Source organism: Gorilla gorilla, chromosome 23, assembly GCF_029281585.2.
Source record: "Gorilla gorilla gorilla isolate KB3781 chromosome 23, NHGRI_mGorGor1-v2.1_pri, whole genome shotgun sequence".
NCBI lineage: Eukaryota > Metazoa > Chordata > Mammalia > Primates > Hominidae > Gorilla > Gorilla gorilla.
Window position 1 is genome coordinate 43,554,805 of NC_086018.1, and position 21,314 is coordinate 43,576,118.

Sequence of the window (21,314 nt, forward strand, 5' to 3'; positions counted from 1 at the left end):
ATTCATACCCACATTTAGTGGACAATAGCCTCCCGGAGGTGGAGATTGCAGTGAGCTGAGATTGAGCTACTTGTACTCCAGCCTGGGCGACAGACAAAGACTTTGTCTCAAAAAAAAAAAAAAGACTGAATGTGGCTGTATTCTTTATTTTATTGTTATTATTATTTTGAGACGGAGTCTCGCTCTGTCGCCCAGGCTGGAGTGCAGTGGTTTGATCTTTGCTCACTGCAACCTCTGCCTCCTTGTTCAAGCAATTCTTCTGCTTCAGCCTCCTGAGAAGTTGTGACTACAGGTGCGTGCCACCATGCCCGGCTAATTCTTGTATTTTTAGTAGAGATGGGTTTCATCATGCTGGCCAGGCTGGTCTCAAACCCCTGACCTCGTGATCCGCCCACCTAGGCCTCCCAAAGTGCTGGGATTACAGGCATGAGCCACCATGCCTGTCCTGGCTGTGTTCTAATAAATATTTATAAAAACAAGTGTTGGGACGAATTTGGCCCATAGACTATGATTTGCTGACCTCTGCTCTAGGTAAAGGGGACAGTTGAGCAGTAGTTCAGAGTTGCTGAGTGGCCCAGTGAGTTCTGTGCATTGGAGTATGAGGAGTACTGGCGTATGGGCTGGGTGGTCGAGGCCTTCCTTGTGTGCCGTCATCTGTGTAGGATGCCATCTTGGAGGTGAAGTGGAGAGCACAGGATCAGATTTCCATTTGAGAACTAGAATGGACTCTGGCAGCCAGGTCGGGGCAGACTTCCAGGGGCCAAAGCTGGAGGCTATCTCTGTCGTCCTGGCAGGAGAAGTTGTGGTCGAAGCAGGCAGGAGCAGGGATGGAGGGTCCGGAGCCATCAGCAATGACGCCTCTCCCTCGGCCACGCCCCCCGGGACCTCTGCCTCTCCGAGTGTGTTAACCTGAGGGAGGTGGAGAGGAGGTTTTCTGTTCACTGACCCTGAGGGCTGCTGTGGAGGCAGGGACGTATGATGCTCTGAGCGGTGACCCTCGCTTTGTATTTCAGACATCAATGAGTGCAGCAGCAGCCCCTGTAGCCAGGAGTGTGCCAACGTCTACGGCTCCTACCAGTGTTACTGCCGGCGAGGCTACCAGCTCAGCGATGTGGATGGAGTCACCTGTGAAGGTGCAGACGCCCCTGCTTGCTGAGGGGGAAAGCACCCCCTGGCCTTGCCATGACACAGCAGCATGGCCTCTGACTTTCAAAATCCACAGGGAAGAGCCTGCTGGGATTTCTTCACCTGGCAAACCTTCCATGTCCACCCTTGGAGGCGAGCGGATGGTTTGCTGTTTTCCCTTCAACTGAGGTTTTTTTTTTTTTTTTTTGATACAGGGTCTCTCTCTGTTGCCCAGGCTGGAGTGATACGGTGCAATCACTGCTCACTGCAGCCTCAGCTTCCCAGGCTCAAGTGATCCTCCCACCTCAGCCTCCCAAGTAGTTGGGACCATAGGTGTATACCACCATGCCTGGCTAATTTTTTATTTTTAAAAAATTAGAGACGGGGCCTTGCTATGTTGCCCAGGCTGGTCTCGAACTCCTTGGCTCAAGTGATCCTCTTGCTTCAGCCTCCCAAATTGCTGGGATTACAGGCATGAGCCACCGTGCCTGGCCCCCAACTGAAATTCTAATATACTTTTCCCATCCTTAAGCGTGAGGGTGGGAAGGCAGCAAACCACTCCTGACTTGTTCTTTAATAAATGTGCACGGCGGTAATTGCAACATGCACTGGGACCTTGGGCCGCATATCTCGGGGCTTGGTGGTGGTGCATGGCTGAGAGGTAAGGAGGGGGCTCGGGGACCACCTATTATATCCCTGACTCAGAGCTCTAACTCTTCATCTGCAACATGATGATTAACTTCAGCCTCACCAGATCATTGGAGGATTAAACTAGATGACAGCAATTACAGGCAATTAAGGGCAATTACGATGATTACCGTTTTCATGTAAGGTGTGTGTGTATTTTGTTTGCTTGTTTGTTTTTGAGACAGAGACAGCTCTGTCACCCAGGTTGGAGGGCAGTGGTACAAACACGGCTCACTGCAGCCTCCATCTCCTGGGATCAAGCAATTCTCCCACCTCTGCCTCCTTGAGTAGCTGGGCCCACAGGCATGCACCAGTATGCCTGGCTAACTTTTTTGATTTTTTTGTAGAGACAGGGTCTCACTTTGTTGCCGAGGCTGGTCTCGAACTCCTGGGCTCAAGTAATCCTCCTGCCTCAGCCTCCCATGCCTGGGATTCCAGGCATGAGCCAGTGCACCCAGCTGAGGTGTGTTTCTTATTATTGAACTGTGGTCCATATTTCCCCCTGCCCGCCACATGCATACTTCACACCATGAACTTGCTGTGTGACCCTAGGCTAGTCCCATCGCCTCTCTGAGCACGATGGTCTCTAAGGCTTCCTGTGTTCAGCTTGTCCTGTGCTGCTGCCCTCCCGGGCCCCAGTGCAGCCCCCAGGGCGATGTAGCATGGCCAGCAGCCATGGCCAGGTGCCAGGACACTGAGGCTGAGGTGGGCTTTGCCGTTGCAGACATCGACGAGTGCGCCCTGCCCACCGGGGGCCACATCTGCTCCTACCGCTGCATCAACATCCCTGGAAGCTTCCAGTGCAGCTGCCCCTCGTCTGGCTACAGGCTGGCCCCCAACGGCCGCAACTGCCAAGGTGAGCAGGAGGGATGCCCTGGGGTCCCTCACGCTCTGCCTGGGGCCCTGCAATGTCGTGGGGCTGAGGCTGAGCTCGGGGGCTGTGCTTCTCCAACCCAAGGGCCACAGCACAGATGGAATGCATTCAGGAAAAGGAGGCCCACCCCATCCAAGGGGTGTCCTGGGGTCTGCAGCACCCTGGTCTCCTACACCCAGGCCCCAGCACACTTGTCCTCTGGATTGTCTGAGCCTGTGGCAGCTGCATCCGGCAGGAACACTTCAGCCCTCCTCCCCTCCCCTCAGCAGCCCCGAAAAGGCTGGAACAGAGGCCTTTAGGAAGATGCCCGCCAGGGAGGAAGCAGTCCAGGCCAGGGGATGGCATGGCCTGGTGTGGGATGGCCCAGGGATACTCATGGCTATGGGTCAGCTCCAGCATGGGCTAAGTAATGGTGGCCAATGGCATTGGTTCTGCATTCAGCCCCCATTTCTACGAACGCTTTAGGGGGCAGTGTGTGTCCCCCAGAGCCATCCGATAACCATCCATTCAATCACTGACAGCGGGTGCTGAGTAGATGTTTGTGAGCGCGTGATCCTCAGTGTACACACTGGGCCCAGAAGCTGAGTCATGGAGGTGGGGCTGTCCAGCCAGTTCCTCGGGAGCCCCACACAGGACTGTGGATCCTGGGGCTCTGGAAGCCCCCTGGGTCCCACAGATGTAGCTTCTGGTCATGAGGAAGGTGACTTTGATGAAAGGCAGGCAGGAGCTGCGGTGTTTCCTGGGAGGCCCCCTCCGCTTGCCCCGGGCTCTGGATGGAAGGCTGGTTGTGTCTGCATTTCTGACGGAGCAAATGACTTTTCTCCTGGCCAGGCTCCCTCACCACAGCCTGGGGTCCCGCCCAGACTCAGCATAAACACATTCCTGAGCCGGGCCTTTGAGGCTGGGGAGTGTTGTTTTTGCCACCGATGCTCAGGCATTTGGCACCTCTTAATGGATGTCTCCCAGGGTTGGTGACAGCCCCTGAGCCCCACTGTTTGGCTGCTCCAGAGTCTGTGGGAGTTGGGCTGCTCCCCCATCTCCAGGGGCCTCTCAGTGTGGTGCCCCAGGCCCCATCCCAGGAGTCCCAGACCTGGTGGTTCCAGTCCACCCTGAACAGCCACCAACCCCAACACACAGGCAAGACGTATGATCCCTCGAAGGCTGTTTTTCTCATTGTTGTGTGGAGCTAGCAGCTCCTGCCCTTTTCTTCTAAGAGGTTGAGTCACACCTAGGGTAAGGGTGCTGAGCCTCGGGAGCCACAGAGAGGCTCTGGTTAGTTAGTGTATGGACTCTGATGCCAGCCTGCCCGGGTTCAAAGCTCAGCTCTGACATTTATAAAATGTGTGACCTCAGGCAGGTCTCTTAAGCTCTGTGAGCTCCTCATAAAATGAGGATCATAACAGTATCTGCCTCATTGAGCTCTTAGGAGGATTCAGTGACTTATCCTTGCGAGGCACTCCCAGGACCTATCATGTAGTGTTTACTTTTACCATCGTCACGCTCCCTCCAGGGATTGCGAATGATAAGTTAACACTCTATAAATGTAAATACCCTATAAATGTAAGAACTGGCACAGGACGCTGCTCTGAAGATCAGCCAGTGGAGGGCAGGGATGGCCTGATCGCCACCCCTAACCCTAGTTGATGGGAGGCCTGGGCTCCTCCGTCTCCAGATGGGGATGGCTCCTGCAGCCTCTGCCTTCACTGTGCTGCTGTGGGGTCTCTTGCAGACATTGATGAGTGTGTGACTGGCATCCACAACTGCTCCATCAATGAGACCTGCTTCAACATCCAGGGTGGCTTCCGCTGCCTGGCCTTCGAGTGCCCTGAGAACTACCGCCGCTCCGCAGCCACGTAAGTCCCTTGGACCATGCCATCGTCGTCTGTCTGTGTTGGCCTTCCTGGTGACCCAGTTCCCGGGTGGGTGGGTTATCAGGCTGTGACCTCGGTGTCCTCCCATGAGGGACTCAGGGCACTCAAAGATCACCTGATCCCTGGCCCTCAAGCCCCTAAATGCTAGTCACACTGGTCTCAGAAAGTCAAGGGAGTAACTGCAAATGAGTCTGGGGTCTATAGTCATGTTTTCAGGCCAAGGCTGTGCACAGAACCAGGCAGAAACCACAGCCCTCTTTTTTCCTAGGGTGGAGGCCTTGGGCAAGCTCTCTGGGCCTCAGTTTCCTCATCTGTAACATGCAGATGTCAGAACGTGCCCTGACTTAGATGCATAGGTAGCAATGTCTCCATGTCAGCCCAAAGCCAGGGAGCCGATGTGACTTGTTGGACGTTGTTGTTAGGTGCCCACCTGAAAGCCAGAATTCGCCCAGCCTGGTGACTGTGTGAGAACAGCATCAAAGATTCTAGATCCTAAACGTGCGGCTGCGTGCCCCTATGTCTTTGTAAGCTCACTCACTCCTAAGCCATCACGGCGCCCACTTGAGACCACGGTTCCCACTTCCTATCCCCCTTGCCCCTAATTGTATTCAGAAAGTCTCATTTAGTGCCACAGTCAGTTGCTTCAGGAGAAGCTCCATGCTGGGACCGATCTCAGGACTGTGGACTTGTGACCTCTCCCAGCACTCTGAGCGCACGATGCAGGCAGCCAGCTGTTTCCGAGGCCTTGGCCCCTTGACCTTCAGCCTGCCTTGGGCTCTTGGCCAGCTGCCTCCGCAACCTGAGGGTCAGTGGTAGTGTCCACCGCTTGACCCTAGGGGCAGCCGCCCTGGCTTGTGGCATAGCAAGGCTTCTGGGTCCCCGAGCAGCCCCGTTGTCCCTGGCAGCCCTCCATATTCTTCCTGGCTTTGGGATTCTCATTGGCTGGCCCAGCCATTTCCCTGTTTCCCAGCACGGATTTCTATCTGCTTGAAAACCCAACATCTTGTTTCCTTCCTGAGCTTGGGTTAGGAAAAAGCTGCCCCAAAACTGGGTTTGCAAGTCTGTAGCATCCCGAAGAGCTCATGGTTATGCAACAGCCTGGCAGGCAGTGACAGTGCTTCTCTGAGCCATTAAGAAAGTTCCATGGCCTTGGCTGCAGGCTGTGCAGCCGTCTGTCATTGTAAGTTCACTCTCTCCCCAGCCTTTGTCAGCGCCTGGGCTTGAGGATTCCAGGAGGCTGGCTGTGGTTGTGACCTCGATTTCTAACTTGCACACAGTCGTGAAACCGCCTTTCGAAGAGGGGGAGGCTGCCCTGCACAGGGGCCCTGGCGCCTCCTAAGCCTGAGGGTGGGCAGGTTGGCCATGTGTGCTGAGGTCATGGCTGAAATCAGTAGAACCCAGCTCCACCCCTCATGTTGGCTGTGGAAGCCTCTGCCACCCCTCAGTGCTGGAGAAAGTCATTTCTTCCTGGACCTACTGTGTGCAGGCACCTGGGTTGACAGCCCACAGAGGGCTTTGTCCCCGCACTGGCTCCGCCTTCGGCGTGTGTGCTAAAGGGGAGGAGGGGCCCCCACCTGGCTGGGCGTGAGGGTGGGCAGTGGGCTGTCTGGAGTGGGCCATGCCTGCATGAAGGTGGAAGGGGGAGCGAATTAGGCAGAAGCGGCGGGAGTATGGACACATGTGCGGTGAAATGGGGAGTTCAGCCTGAAACCTGGGCCCTGTGTGCTGTGCAGTAAGGGATTGAGCTGCTGGGCGCCTGGCTTGTTCCAGCCCTTGGACTCCCGGGACTGATAGTGAGGAGGGGCCACCCTCTCTCAGCACTGCTAACCCCTCAGACTGGAGTTTTGTATTTTACAGCCCCTTTTCCTGCTCATCAAAAATCCAAGCTGCTTAACACGTTTTTTCATCTTAGCTTCAGAAAGCAATTTTTAAAATCCAAAAGAGCCATATTTAGGAGGGACCCATGGCCAGCGCTTCTGTGGTTAACAACTCAGCAAGAGCGCCTCCTTCGGGAGCCTTGACAGACAGGACTGCAGAGTCTGCTGCTGTGGCTTTCTCTCTCTCTCCACTCACACGGCTTCCATCTGGGGAACGTCCCGGCAGCCGAGGGCTGGTAACTGGAGCATGACCCAGGAAGCTGGGCCGCAAACCACAGGGCTCGGCCTTGTGGACAGGACCAGGCTGTTACAGTCCTGCCCACACAATTCCCTTCTGCCCGCAGGAGGAAGTGTGCAAAGCTGTCCCACAGCCTTTCATGGGGCCGGACACATCCTCTTTATCCCCTCAGTGGGGCCGGCGCCTGATGACCTGTGATCTAGAAAGCTGGAGCAAAGCCGGGTGGCCTTGGTTGCCGCTTCCCGGGGATGGGACACGAGTGAACAGCTGTGGGCCTGAGGGTGTAACACAGTGGACGGTGGCAGAGATAGAGCCGTCGATGGCCCCCCTGCCTTGGCCAGTTCCTGGAACTTGTCTCCCGGACGACGAGCATGTGAAAGTCAGGAAAATGCCGGCAGGGATATCCACAAGCACCTGGGGTGGCCAGAACTGCTGTGCTTCCCAGGAGAAGGAGGGGGCCTAGAGGGCCTTTTTTCTCTGGTGTGTGGTGGCTTAGGATCATTTCCATAGAGCTTGAGGTGTTAGGGTCAAATGTGTTGAACTGGCAAGTTGGAGCACATTGTGCTCTAACGCATGACATGGCCCAGGATGTGTGGCCTGCTGAGGGGACATGTCTGGAAACCAGGGCCTGCGTGGCAGGGGGGGACGGGGCGGGCTCGCCTATGCCCTGCTCTGTAATAGATTCAGTGATGACAACCCGTCCCTGACCTAGACACACTGGCTAAAAGGGATTTTTGGGCCGTTCCCAGTCTGACAGGCAGTTTGCCAGACAGTTATGTTTCTGGCGTTTTAAAAAGTTTGAGTAGAGCGAAGTAGGATCATTGAAGCCAGGACTTACGAGGAAAATCAAGGACATGTTTATTTTTGTGCATTAGTCATTTGCAAAGCACATAGCGGGTGCCCCAGGCCCTGCTCTTTGTCCAGAAGGAGCCAGCCCAGAAACTCCTAGTGTAGAGAAGGTTTTGGGGTGCTCTGAGGAATGACTGTTTGGGGTCGGAGGGGGAGCCTCCAGGGGAGGAGTGACCAGTCGCTGTGTGTGATGACGGCGGGAGCTGCACCAGAACACCACGCACACCTCTCATTGCTTTCCTCCAGCGTGCTGGGTGAACGCTTCCCTCTGGCAAAACAAATTCCATCCCTGGTTAGTACCCGCCATGCTGAGAGAAGCGGGAAGCCGAAATCCCACCAGGGCGACTCTAGCGCCACCTGCTGACCAGCCCCATCCAGGCTGGTCCTGAAGTTGCTGGTGTGTGTGCGCGTGCGCGTGCTTGTGTGTGTGCATACATTGTGTGTGTAAAAGCTTTGAAGTAAGACAGGCCGACTTTGAAAGCCAAGCTTGCCCCTTACTACACACCACGGAGCCATCAGCAAGTTCTGCGTCCTCAATGGGCGTCTGTCTTCCAGCCAGTAGAGCGGGAGGACGATGAGAGACAGTGGAGGGAGCCAGTGGAAGGAAAGCCTGCTGCTTGCAGCCTGCTCCCTGCACCCGGAAGCGCAGTTCACCTGCACCCGGAAGCGCAGCTCATGGGTCCCATGCTCCTCCCCCAGTTCACGGACGCTTTGGTCGCAGCTCCTCAGAGGCCCCCCTGGAGGAGAGCTCTCAGATCGCCTGGAGCACTCCCGTTTGGCCTGGACCTGGGCGTCTCTGGGGCAGGCCACCACCAGCAGCACCCGTGCCCACCTTCTTTCCTGCCTCTGTTTTGGGCCCCTCCCAGGCAGGACTCCCCCGTTCAGTGCCCCTGACTCCCAGGCCAGTCCTTTCTAAGAGCTTGGAATGATCACTAGCCCAGTAAATGCAAGGCCTCCTGTCAGTCCCGACAAACCTGGAAAGAGGAGGTAAAAGGAGACCCCAGTCTCAATAAATGCCTCAAGCAAGTCCAAGTAACCCAGCATGAGACATGGAAACTTAAAAAGCCAAAAGGGAGATGTGATAGAAGGCCAGGACGAGAGGATGCTCCTGACCTCAGAATCCAGACACAGCCCAGATGGCAGGGCTTCCTGGAGCACCTGGGCCAGGTCCTCTGGGGCTCCGCACCTGGGCCCTGCTTCCTCAGGCAGCCACCTTCAGAGTATGATGGGCCAGGAGTTCAGTACACAGGAGACGACCCCTGTCCCATCTTGTGACAAGAAATTAGGACTTGTTACAATCCTGTAGGGGAAGATAATACCGATCTCCATCCTGTCACAGGAAGTTAGAATCTGTAACAGGAAGTTGGAATCTGTGCTCATCCTATACAGGAAGTTAGGACCCGTCTCCATCTCCACCACAGGAAGTTAGGACCCGTCCCCGTCTCCACCGCAGGAAGTTAGGACCCGTCCCGTCTCCACCGCAGGAAGTTAGGACCCGTCCCTGTCTCCACCGCAGGAGGTTAGGACCCGTCCCCGTCTCCACCCCAGGAGGTTGGGACCTGTCCGTGTCTCCACCGCAGGAGGATGGGACCCGTCTCTGTCTCCACCACAAGAAGTTAGGACCTGTGTGAGGGTTCTCTAGAGGGACAGAACTAATGGAATATACATATATATATATAATGGAATATATATATATATATATAATGGAATATATATATATTCCATTATATATATAAAGGGGAGTTTATTAAGGATTAACTCACATGATCACAAGGCCCCACAATAGGCCATCTCCAGGCTGAGGAACAAGGAGAGCAGTCTGAGTCCCAAAAATGAAGAAAAAATGAGTCCAATGTTTGAGGGCAGGAAGCATCCAGCACGGGAGAAAGATGTAGGCTGGGAGGCTAGGCCAGTCTCTCTTTTCACGTTTTTCTGCCTGCTTATGCTGTAGCTGTGCTGGCAGCTGATTAGTTGGTGCCCACCCGGATTAAGGATGGATCTGCCTTTCCCAGCCCACTGACTCAAATGTGAATCTTTTTTGGCAACACCCTCACAGACACACCCAGGATCAATACTTTGTATCCTTCAATCCAATCAAGTTGACACTCAGTATTAACCATCACAAGTCCACCCCTTGTCAACTTGAACCCATGCACATCTCCTGAGATCATACATAATCTTCAAATAAAGACAATAATAAGATCATAATTACACCTAACATAACTATACTTCATACAACCAGAAACTCACCAATCCCCAACCCAAATACTATTATATAAAGTTAACGATACTTAAATGCTGATGTGAATTCAATAAATCTTATGTCACTTGATAAAAGAGAAAGGAAATAAAATGAAGTCATTTTTGTTAGTACAAGTGCATACATGCACAAACATTTTTGATTGTTTTTTGTTTGTTTGTTTTTTAAGACAGAGTCTCCCTCTGTTGCCTAGGCTGAAGTGTGGTGGTGGGATTTTGTCTCACTGCAACCTCCACGTCCCGAGTTCAAGTGATTCTCCTGCCTCAGCCTCCTGAGTAGCTGAGATTACAGGTGTGCACCACCACACCCAGCTAATTTTTCTATTTTAAGTAGAGATGGGGTTTCACCAGGTTGGTCAGGCTGGTCTTGAGCTCCTGACCTCAAGTGATCCTCCCGCCTCAGCCTCCCAAAATGCTGGGATTACAGTCGTGAGCCACAGCACCTGGCCATGTTTTTAAAAGAAGGAGGAAATACTCATGACAATTACAGCCCTCGTTTCTGCAACTGGTCACATGGCTCGTAGCTGGTATTGATGACTGCCTTCTTCTACTACCCATTTTGTATTCCCTTTGCCTTCAGCAAGCACCTTGGCAGATCTTGTTTTTTTTTTTCCTGGTGGAGTGACCCAAACCTTCATTCCTGAAGGGTCTGGGTCATTTGTAGTCCTGCCTGGATTGGGCTGTTGTAGTTTCCCATTGACCTTAATCACAGGGCATGGTAATACTAAGAGATGCCCTAATGGATCTCCTGTATTCCATGCGTACTCTAACTTATCTTCATTGTGGAGTAGTAGACTGATTTCATCTTGATAGTCTGGGTCAGCCACCCCAGCCAACACTGTAACTCCCTTCTTGGCCTGTTGACTTAAAGGTAGGAGGAGCTTCAAGTGTCCAGGTGGCAATCTTAATTTCCAGTTTAATGGAATCCTTGTTGTGTCTCCTGGTGGCAGCGTTCCTCCCTCTGGAACTAAGACCTCTAGGCCAGCAGAACGTAATGTTGCAGGAACAGGAAGCAAAAATTTTGCTAGTGGATCACTAGGGGTGATGGTGAGTGGTGCCACTTCCATTTCCACCCTTGGATTCCTGGACCCGTGAATCCTGGCTATGGGAGAAACAGTGCCATAATATTGGACCCTGATTCAGAGCATACATGGCCTTCTGTAGAACTTTGTCCCAGCCCTGCAAAGTACTGTCTCCTAGTTGGCATTGTAATTGTGACTTCAAAAGGCCATTCCACTATCCTATCAATCTACCTGCTTCACGACGATGGGGAACATGGTAAAACCAGTGAATTCCATGAGCATGAGCCCACTGCCACACCTCTTTAGCCGTAAAGTGAGTACTTTGGTCAGAGGCAATGCTGTGTGGAATACCATGAGGGTGGATAAGTCATTCCATGAACCCACGGATGGTAGTCTTGGCAGAAGCATTGTGTGCAGGATAGGCAAACCGATATCCAGAGTAAGTGTTTATTCTGGTGAGGACAAACCTCTGCCCTTTCCATGATGGAAGAGGTCCAGTATAATCAACCTGTCACCAGGTAGCTGGCCAATCACCCCAAGGAATGGTGCCACATCGAGGGCTCGATGTTGGTCTCTGCTACTGGCAGATTGGGTACTCAGCAGTGGCCATATCCAGGTCAGCCTTGGTGAGTGGAAGTCCATGTTGCTGAGCCCATGTGTAACCTCCATCCCTGCCACCACGGCCACTTTGTTCATGGGCCCATTGGGCAATGACAGGGGTGGCTGGGGAAAGAGGCCGAGTGGTGTCCACAGAATGAATCATCCTATCCACTTGATTATTAAAATCCTCCTCTGCTGAGCACTTTTATGTGATATGGTGAGCACGCTCATGTGATACAAATATCTTCACAGTTTTTGACCACTCAGAGAGGTCTATCCACATGCCTCTTCCCCAAATTTCATTGTCATCAATTTTCCAATCATGCTTCTTCCAAGTCCCTGACCATCCAGCCAAACCATTGGCCACAGGCCATGAATCAGTATATAATCGCACATCTGGTCATTTCTCCTTCCATGTAAAGTGCACAACCAGGTGCATTGCTTGAAGTTCTGCCCACTGGGAAGATTTCCCTTTGCCACTGTCCTTCAGGGATGTCCTAGAAAGGGGCAGTAGTGCTGCAGCTGTCCACTTTCGGGTGGTGCCTGCATATTGTGCAGAATGATCTGTGAACCAGGCCCTAGTCTTCTCTTCCTCTGTCAGATGATCGTAGGGAACTCTGCATGAGGCCATCGGTGCAGGCTGGAGAAGAGAAGGCAAGTTGGCAGGAGTGGAGACCACGGGCATTTGAGCCACTTCCTCATGTAACTTAACTTGTGCCTTCAGGACCTGCTCAAGCCCGATCACGTATATACCACTTCCATTTGATGATGGAATGCTGCTGAGCATGACCAACTTTATGGCTAGATGGGTCAGAAAGCACCCAGTTCATGATAGGCAGTTCAGGTCATATGGTGACTTGATGACCCAGAGTCAAACATTCAGTTTCCACCAAAGCCCAGTAACAGGCCAAGAGCTGTCTCTCAAAAAGGAGAGTAGTTATCTGCAGAAGATGGCAGGGCCTTGCTCCGAAAGCCTAGAGACCACCACTGTGATTCACCTATGGGGGCCTGCCAAAGGCTGCAGCCAGCATCCTTATCTGCCACTGACACCTCAAGCAACATTGGATCTGCTGGGTCATATGGCCCAAGTGGCAGAGCAGCTTGCACAACAGCCTGGACCTGTCATAGAGCTTTCTCCTGTTCTGGACCCCACTCAAAACTGGCAGCCTTTCAGGTCACTCGATAAATGTGCTGGAGTAACACACTCAAATGAGGAATGTGTTGCCTCCAAAATCCAATAGGCCCACTAGGCGTTGTGTCTCTTTCTTGGTTGTAGGTGGGGCCAAATGCAGGCAACTTATCCTTCACCTTGGAATATCTTGACAGGCCCCAAACCACCGGACCCCTAGAAATTCTACTGAGGTAGAAGGTCCCTGAATTTTATCATCGGATTTATTTTCCATCCTCTGGCATGCAAATGTCTCACTAATAAGTCCAGTGTGTTTGCTACTTCTCACTCACTGGATCCAATCAGCATAATGTCACCAATTTAATGGACCAGCGTGATATCTTGCAGAAGCGAAATGCGATCAAGTTCTCTCCGAATAAGATTATGACATGAATAAGATTATGACACAAAGCCGGAGAGTTGATACACCCCTGAGGTATGACAATGAAGGTATATTGCTGGCCTTGCCAGCTGAAGACAAATTGCTTCTGGTGGGCCTTGGAACAGGAATGGAGAAAAAGGCATTTGCCAAGTCAGTGGCTGCATACCAGGTACCAAGAGATATGGTAATTTGCTCAAGCAATGAAACCACATCTGGTACAGCAGCTGCAAATTGGAGTCACCACTTGGTTAAACTTACGATAATCCGCTGCCGTTCACCAAGATCCATCTGTCTTCTGCACGGGCCAAATGGGAGAGTTGAACGGGGATGTGGTGGGAATCACCACCCCGAGTCTCAGGTTTTTGATGGTGACACTAATCTCCGCAATCCCTCCGGGAATACGATATTGTTTTTGATTTACTGTTTTTCTAGGTAGAGGCAGCTCTCATGACTTCCATTTGGCCTTTCCAACCATAAAAGCCCTCACCCTACCAGTCAGGGAGCCAGTGTGGGGGTTCTGCCAGCTGCTAAGTATGTCTCTGCCAATTCTACATTCTGGCACTGGGAAAATGACCACAGGATGAGTCCGGGGACCCACTGGACCCTGTAAGTCAGACCTGAGCTAAAACTCCGTTAATTACCTGACCTCCTTAAGCCCCTATTTAACTGGAGGGCCACAATGACGTTTTGGGTCCCCTGGAATCAACCTCAGCTCAGAACCAGTGTCCAGTAGTCCCCAAAATGTCTGATCATTTCCCTTTCCCCAATGCAGTTACTCTGGTAAAAGGCCAGAGGTCTCTTTGGGGAAAGATGGGAGAAAGATTCACTGCATAAATTGTCGGTAATGTAGTGGGGTCCTTCCTCAAGAGGACCCGCCTCCCCTTCATTCAAGGGGTTCTGGATCTGTAAACTGGTTCAAGTCTGGAAATTGATTGAGGGGCCGTGATTCTCTTTTTTTGTAATTCAAATTAGTCTTTTGTCCACTTGATCTAGAAGTTTTCGGCTTATACAAATCAAGTAGGAATGCAGTAGGCTTCCTATCAATTTCACTTCTAGGAACACTGTGATTAATTAGCCAATGCCAGAGCTCTACACGAGACAGACTATTCTGATTGCTGCTTTGCCTCCGCTGTCCATTACAGAAGCTACACCCACCTTGCCTTTGATGGTTGAGTGCTATCACTTGGCCACTGCCACCTCAGGATCCAATTATTTCCATTGTATTTAAATTTTGTAGTTGAGTGACTGTGGTTCCCACTGTTAGATCTGACATACCAAGACGAGCAATTACAGGGCTCTTCAAAGATGCAGGTGCTGCCCTCACAAATCTGTTTCGAAAGACATTGGTCAAGGGTATATCTTCTGAATCCTCCCAACTTGGTTGAGTAGGTCTAAAGTGACTAATCCACTCCACCATCCCAATCTCCCTAAGTCTTTGGATTCCTTCCTCTACATTAAACCAAGGAAGACCAAGCATTTCCAGCTTGCTCACAGTGGGCCATCTCTTCATCCGTATTTCAGCTAAACCAGCAAATAAACTATTAGAACCTTTTTTAACTCCCCAAGTTGCAACATTAAATGCAGAGTCCCTGCTTAGTGGGCCCAAATCTGTAAATTCAGCCTAATCCAACGCTATGTGCCTTCCACCATTCTCCAACACCCTTAATATCCATTCTCATGCCCGTTCTCCAGATTTGTTTCTATAAATTAGAAAACTCAAGCAGTTCTTTTCGAGTGTAGCTCACTTCCTCATGGGTCACACTCTCAACCTCATCTCTAGGGGCCCGCCAGGACTTTAGTCTAGTTATAGGTCTAGAGGCAAACAGGGGTGTTAGGGGTGGCTCCTGAGGAGAATCAACGTTATCTTGCCTGGCAACTGCCTCACAGGAGGCCATCACTGTTGCCTCAGGCAGCGTGGGGTTTATCTCCTTAGACAAAGGTGGAAAGGCTGATGGTTCGGGGAGGGGATGTTGCCACTACTGGGGATGGGGAAGCTGTTAAGCTGTTTCTTCTGGCAAAAAAGATTCATCAGAGTTTATAAACTCAGTGTCCCCAGCTTCATCAGGCTTCTCCCACATGTCCCCATTCCAAGTTGCAGGGTCCCTTTCTTTTTCAATCAATGCCCTCACTTTAACAGCAGACACCTGGTGAGGCTGTGCATGCATCTTTCATTGCAGGTCAGCCACTCGCATGATAAGAGCTTGTGTCTGTTTTTCCACAATTTCAGCTCTTCCTCTACAGGAGATAAGACTCTCACTCAGGGCAATCTTAGCAGATTTGAGGCTCAGTATCTGCTTCTGAAGCTGGGAGATGGAATCCCTGAGTTCATCATTTTCTTTCATCACTTTGTCCACTAAACTTAGGAGCAACCAACCAGCTTCATTATGTTCCTTGGTTCTCCACATATGATCAAAGATATTATGTATAGAGTCACTAAACTTGCCTCATGAGTGATGAATCAGGAGTTTCAAATGTGTTTATTTTTCATAACTCTCTAAACAGTTCATGCCAAGGACTATCAGTGTTCTCCATACTATTAGAAGTGGAGTCCTTAGCATTTTTGGATCTAATCGTTAACCAGCCAACCCCAGAAACCCCAAAACCAATGAAAGAACTCTATCTTTAATATTCTCTTCCTCTAGAACCACTCCTGGTACCAAAATCTGTAGTAGTTAGGGTTCTCTAGAGGGACAGAACTAATGGAATACATATGTGTAATGGGGAGTTTATTAAGCATTAACTCACACGATCACAAGGCCCCACAATAGGCCATCTGAAGGCTGAGGAGCAAGGAGAGCCAGTCCGAGTCCCAAAACTGAAGAACTTGGAGTCCGATGTTCAAGGGCAGGAAGCATCCAGCACAGGAGAAAGATGTAGGCTGGGAGGCTAGGCCAGTCTCTCTTATCACATTTTTCTGCCTGCTTATACTCTAGCCGTGCTGGCAGCTGATTAGATTGTGCCCACCCAGATTAAGGGTGGGTCTGCCTTTCCCAGCCCACTGACTCAAATGTGACTCTCTTTTGGCAACACCCTCACAGACACACCCAGGATCAATACTTTGTGTCCTTCAATCCAATCAAGTTGACACTATTAACCATCACAGGACCCATCCCTGTCTTCACCACAGGAAGTTAGGACCCGTCCCCGTCTCCACTGCAGGAAGTTAGGACCCATCCCTGTCTCCACCCAGGAAGTTAGGACCTGTCTCTGTTTCTATCACAGGAAGTTGGGATCTGTCCCCATTTCCATTCCAAGCCCTGAACTGGCCCTGTGGACCCAGATGGGTTACTGAGCCTGGAACACAAGGGCTTAGTGACAGGGAACTGGGAACTGACCTCAACGGCTGAGTAGAGATATGGCTCCCTCACTCACTCTGTGACCTTGGGAAGTGGGAAGGCCACATTCTCTCTGAGCCTCAGTGTCCTCATGTGAAAAATATCACCGAAGCCACTGTCATGGGGTGGTGGCAGTGATCACACTAGAGAGTGCGTGGTGAGGAATAGCTGAGCACTTGGTAAACGGCAGCAGCTCTGATTGCTAGTGGCAGAGATAGTCATTTCATGGGTCACCTCCGAGACACAACCAAGAGCCCTGCGTAGCCCTGGCCACTGTCTGGGCAAGGGCCTGGGAAGGGCAGGGTGTGCCTCTGGAGTGCCCCTGGGGTGGGGCTCTGCCAGTGAGCAGGGGACGCACCTCACTCCGGGCACAGCCTTTGGCCCCTGGCCACCCAGCGCCCGAGATGGTGTTGGAAGAGGCTAGTGCCTGAATCAGCAGCCTGGAGGTCCACAGCGCCTCCCGCAGGTGAGTGGGGTGTGCCCTTCGTGTTGGCTGAATCGGCCAGAGGGGCGGCGGGAGGCCTCGCCTGCCAGCCCCGCATCCCCGCGCTCTGCCGTTTCTCCGCTTGCTGGACCGGCCCTAACCCTCTTGTCTCTCTGCCCACTTTTCTTGCAGCCGCTGTGAGCGCTTGCCTTGCCATGAGAATCGGGAGTGCTCCAAGCTGCCTCTGAGAATAACCTACTACCACCTCTCTTTCCCCACCAACATCCAAGCGCCCGCGGTGGTTTTCCGCATGGGCCCCTCCAGTGCTGTCCCCGGGGACAGCATGCAGCTGGCCATCACCGGCGGCAATGAGGAGGGCTTTTTCACCACCCGGAAGGTGAGCCCCCACAGTGGGGTGGTGGCCCTCACCAAGCCTGTCCCCGAGCCCAGGGACTTGCTCCTGACCGTCAAGATGGATCTCTATCGCCACGGCACCGTCAGCTCCTTTGTGGCCAAGCTTTTCATCTTTGTGTCTGCAGAGCTCTGAGCACTCGCTTTGCGTCGCGGGGTCTCCCTCCTGTTGCTTTCCTAACCCTGCCCTCCGGGGCGTTAATAAAGTCTTAGCAAGCGTCCCACACAGTGAGCCTCGCGTGCCTTGGTTTTATTTGGCATGGTTGGGAGTCTGTGCCGCTTGTTACCTGGGGGTGAGCTGGGCACTGGCCACCGCCTGGTACCCCCGAGAGCTGACTGAGGAGCGCTCCCCACTAGAGGGTGTGTGCTCGGGGGTCCCTGTTCACAGAGCCCACTGTCTGTGCCGACAGGGAGGCCAGGCTGGGTACATCATTTCACATGTGTTAACTTGTCTTCATTTGTGTTGAACCCAAAGAATAAAGGTGGTGGTGGAGAAGGGCCCTCAGATTGCTGAGCACAGTCCCCTCTCATTTTACAGATGTGGAAACTGAGGCCCAGAGAGAAGGGGAAGGGTTGACCAGGGTCGCCTGGCCTGCTGTGGCCATGCCAGGTCAAGGAAGTGGGTCTGCTGGCCCCTGCCTGGTTCTTTGCTGTATCCCCGGAGGTGAGCATTTCACTGAGACAAGAAAGCTCTCTCCTGAGATTCAAGCCTCCTCTTCTGTTTGTCTTGATCAGAAGCCCAAATCTGTGGTGCAGAAACACGGGATGCGGTTGCGGCTCCTAGGATGCAGCTCTTGTCTCAGTGAAGTCGTTTTGCCCCCACTGAGGATCCTGGCCCTGTGCCAGGGGGAGGCAAAGGACCACACAATACATGTGATACTCACGGGATCCTTCATAGGCCTTACACCAGTCCTGCCAGGCAGGTGGTCATCCTCATAAAGACTCAGAGAGGGCAAGTGATTTGCCCAAGATCACACAGCTGGTATCCGAGCCCTGGTTTACTGACTCCACAGATCTGGCTGTTGCGTTCTGCCAGAATACCTCCACTGAGGGCCTTAACCCCCTGCCTCCCTCCATCTCCTCCACCATGGTCCAGCCAAGCCAGTCATCTCTCCCCCTCTGCTGCTCCCAGCGTCCATTCACCTCCCCTACAGCTCATTCTTTGCTTAGCAGCTGGAATGATCTTTTAGCCTCTGCCTAAAACCGTTCCTGGCTTCCTTACCATTTGGGTTAAGGCCTCCAGATCCTCAAGATGTCTGAAGGCCATGCCTAATTTAGTCCTTGCATGCAGTTTCCAGCCTGGCCTCAACTTGTTCTATCCTTGCCCACTTCCCTTGAGGCACGCTGCAAGCTCTGCTGCCTTGGGCCCCTGGTACGTGCTTTGCACCCTTGGCCTGAATGTTGCTTAAACTCCAGCTCATGTGCCTTCCTCAGAGAGGCCTTCCCTGCCACCCCTGGCTTCTGTTTTCTCTGTCCGTCCTTCTCATGACCCCTTTCCTTCATGGTGCTTGTAACAGGCTGCGGTTCCTGTTGACTCGCGTTTCACATTTGTCTTCCGCACCTTCCAGAAGGCTCTGTGAAGGCAGGGACCAGGTCTATCTCATTCAGTGTGGTGTTCCCAGCTCCTTGCAAGACATCTCGCATGCAGAAGGTGCTCTGTCAATGTCTGTTCAGGGAACAGATGACTCTGCCAGCCCTGGCTTATGTCACTAGCATTTCTGTGGCTGTGACACTGTGCTGACACTGTTTCCAGGCAGAAATCCAAGAAGGGAAGGCAGAACACCCCAGCAGGATCAAGTAAAGAGGACTGCAGGGTTCTTCCATGGAAGCAGGGGTTGGGGTATACCCACCTTGATGCCTAGTGAGGAAGATGGACCTGGACAGTCAGCCCCACACCTTGCGCTGAGCAGCTGTGATTGTGCCATGGGAGCATGAGCCCTTTTCCCCACGGCCCTTGCCACTGTCTCCTGGCCCTCTCTCTGATCATGCCAGGTTTGCACCAGCCTTGAGTCTCCCATGTTCTAGTACATTCTCCAAGATGCAGCCCAGGAGCCTCTCTGAAGGACCAGTCTGGTTACGATGGTCTGAGCTTCCTTAGAACCTTCCATGGTTGTCTTTTCCCAGCAGATGAAGCATAGCCTCCTTGGAATGGCATGGAAGGCCTGGCCTGATCTGGCCTCTGCCCACCCTTTGAGCTGCACCTGCCCCACCCCAGCTCATCCATGTGCTTGTGCCCTGGCCCCACGGGGAGGCTTGCCCTTCCCTGAATCTGCCTTCTTGTGGCTTTAGCATGTGCCATGCTGTCCCCCTGCAGACTGCCATTCTCCTTGCAGACTTGGCCCAGAAGTCACCTCCTCAGTGCAGTTAGCCTGAGCTCCCCTGGCCCCAGGCGCCTCCATCAGAGCATTTACCCCATTGTGTTGTGGCTGTTTCTTAACGTCCCCCCTAGCCAGGCTCTTTGAAGGCAGGGATTGTGTCTGGTTAATTTCTGTATTCTCTGCAACTTTGCGATGTTTGGCTTGCAGAAGGAGCTCAGTAAACATCTGAATAAACATGCGGGTTGATGGATGGATGGACAGACCGATGGATGGATGGATGGATGGATGGATAGCATTTTTAAGGCTTAGTTCAAATATCGTCTCCTCAGCCAGGTGTGGTGGCTCACGCCTGTAATCCCAGCACTTTGGGAGGCCGAGGCAGGCAGATCACCTGAGGTCGGGAGTTTGAGACCAGCCTGGCCAACATGGAGAAATCCTGTCTCTACTAAAAATACAAAAATTAGCTGGGTATGGTGGCAGGCACCTGTAATCCCAGCTACCCAGGAGGCTGAGGCAGGAGAGTCGCTTGAGCCCAGGAGGCAGAGATTGCAGTGAGCTGAGATCGGACTATTGCACACCAGCCTGGGCAACAAGAGTGAGACTCTGTCTCAAAAAAATAAGTAAAAATTGTCTCCTCTGTTTAGCCAGCAAGCCACAGCAGGGGTTCTTGTCCTATTCAGGCCTCCATTTGTCAGGGGTGGGATTACTCAGGCTGGAAGGAACACCTGTGCCTTCATGTGCATAGGAATGTGAAGAGGTGGGGGAAACCTCTCAGGGGCTTTGGAGGCTACCCAGTGATCTTCCACAGCTTGCCAGAAGCTCCTCTGCAACATTCCCACCAAGGGACTCTCCTTTGCTTGTGGAACTCCCTGCCTCCTGAGGGGTCCCATTGCATTTTGGGATCCCACCGACGTTTGCGTGTGTGCCTGAGTGCACCGTGGGAGTGACAGCTGAGTGACCTGAGTGCTCACCCCTGTCCCGCAGCTCCTTTGGGCTCCTTAGCCATGTTCCCAGCTCATGCTGCTGACAGAGGACACCATGCAGGAAAAGCAAAATAAGAGCAGGAGGTTGAATTTCCTTCTTGCCGTTTACTAGTTCTGTGACCCTGGATACATCGTCAGCCTTTCAGAGCCTCAAGGCCCACCTCATGGTTGATTTTTGAAGATGGCCTGAGATAGTCCAGCAGGCAGCGCCTGATACAGAGTAGGCACTCCATCGGTGTGAGCGTGGGTTTCTTCATTCATTGGAAGGTAACTGGGTGTTCGTGTGGCTCTTCATTGAAACGGGGATGAAGATTCAGACAGTTTGGAGGGATCCAAGGTCATATGTGGAGCTGACATCACTTTTGATTCAGAACCTGTGCTTTCCTGGTTGTGTCACTAGTAAATCAAGCTCCCAAGGAGAAAAGACAGTAATAAGGGTGATTTTTATTGTAATGATAATAATAACAACTCCAACAGCTAACACATAGAGTGCTGACCATGAGACAGGCTCTGTTCCAAGCATGTAATTCGTTTACTCCTCACAGCAGCCTAGGGAAGCAAGCAGTGTTAATATCCCCATTCCACAGTGAGGACAGGGAGGCACAGAAAGGTGAAGGAACTTGCCCAAAGTTCCACAGCTGGTTTCCAGTGGCACTGGGATTCAGACGCAGGCAGCCTGGGCTGGGATCTGTGCTCTGATCCCCTGTCCTCCACTGCAGCAAATACTGGGGAGAGGCAGCATCCCTGGGATGAATGAGACTGTTGCTCCAGCCCCATCTCACAGAGCCTGCTCTGCCATTCCCAAACTCAAAACAGGATATCTTATTAGCTAAAGGAGGAGGCAGTGTGGTAAGGAGGAAAGGGCTATGAGGCTGGAATGAAATAAGATAT

The 21,314-nt window shown here is 52.4% G+C and overlaps 1 protein-coding gene across 2 annotated transcripts in view; it reads left to right on the plus strand.

The window, feature by feature from the left end:
• Nucleotides 1-21,314, plus strand: part of FBLN1 (fibulin 1) — a 99,243-nt gene that overhangs the window by 43,408 nt on the left and 34,521 nt on the right. The window contains exons 12-15 of one of the 2 annotated variants that reach the window (XM_004063640.5): nt 1,014-1,133; nt 2,537-2,668; nt 4,416-4,539; nt 16,904-17,354. In XM_004063640.5, coding sequence (XP_004063688.2) covers nt 1,014-1,133; nt 2,537-2,668; nt 4,416-4,539; nt 16,904-17,258 — 731 coding nt within the window. In that variant the 3' untranslated portion in view covers nt 17,259-17,354. Of the gene's footprint in view, nt 1-1,013; nt 1,134-2,536; nt 2,669-4,415; nt 4,540-16,903; nt 17,355-21,314 lie in introns of those variants that run through there. The other variant, XM_031005326.3, reaches the window with a different exon arrangement.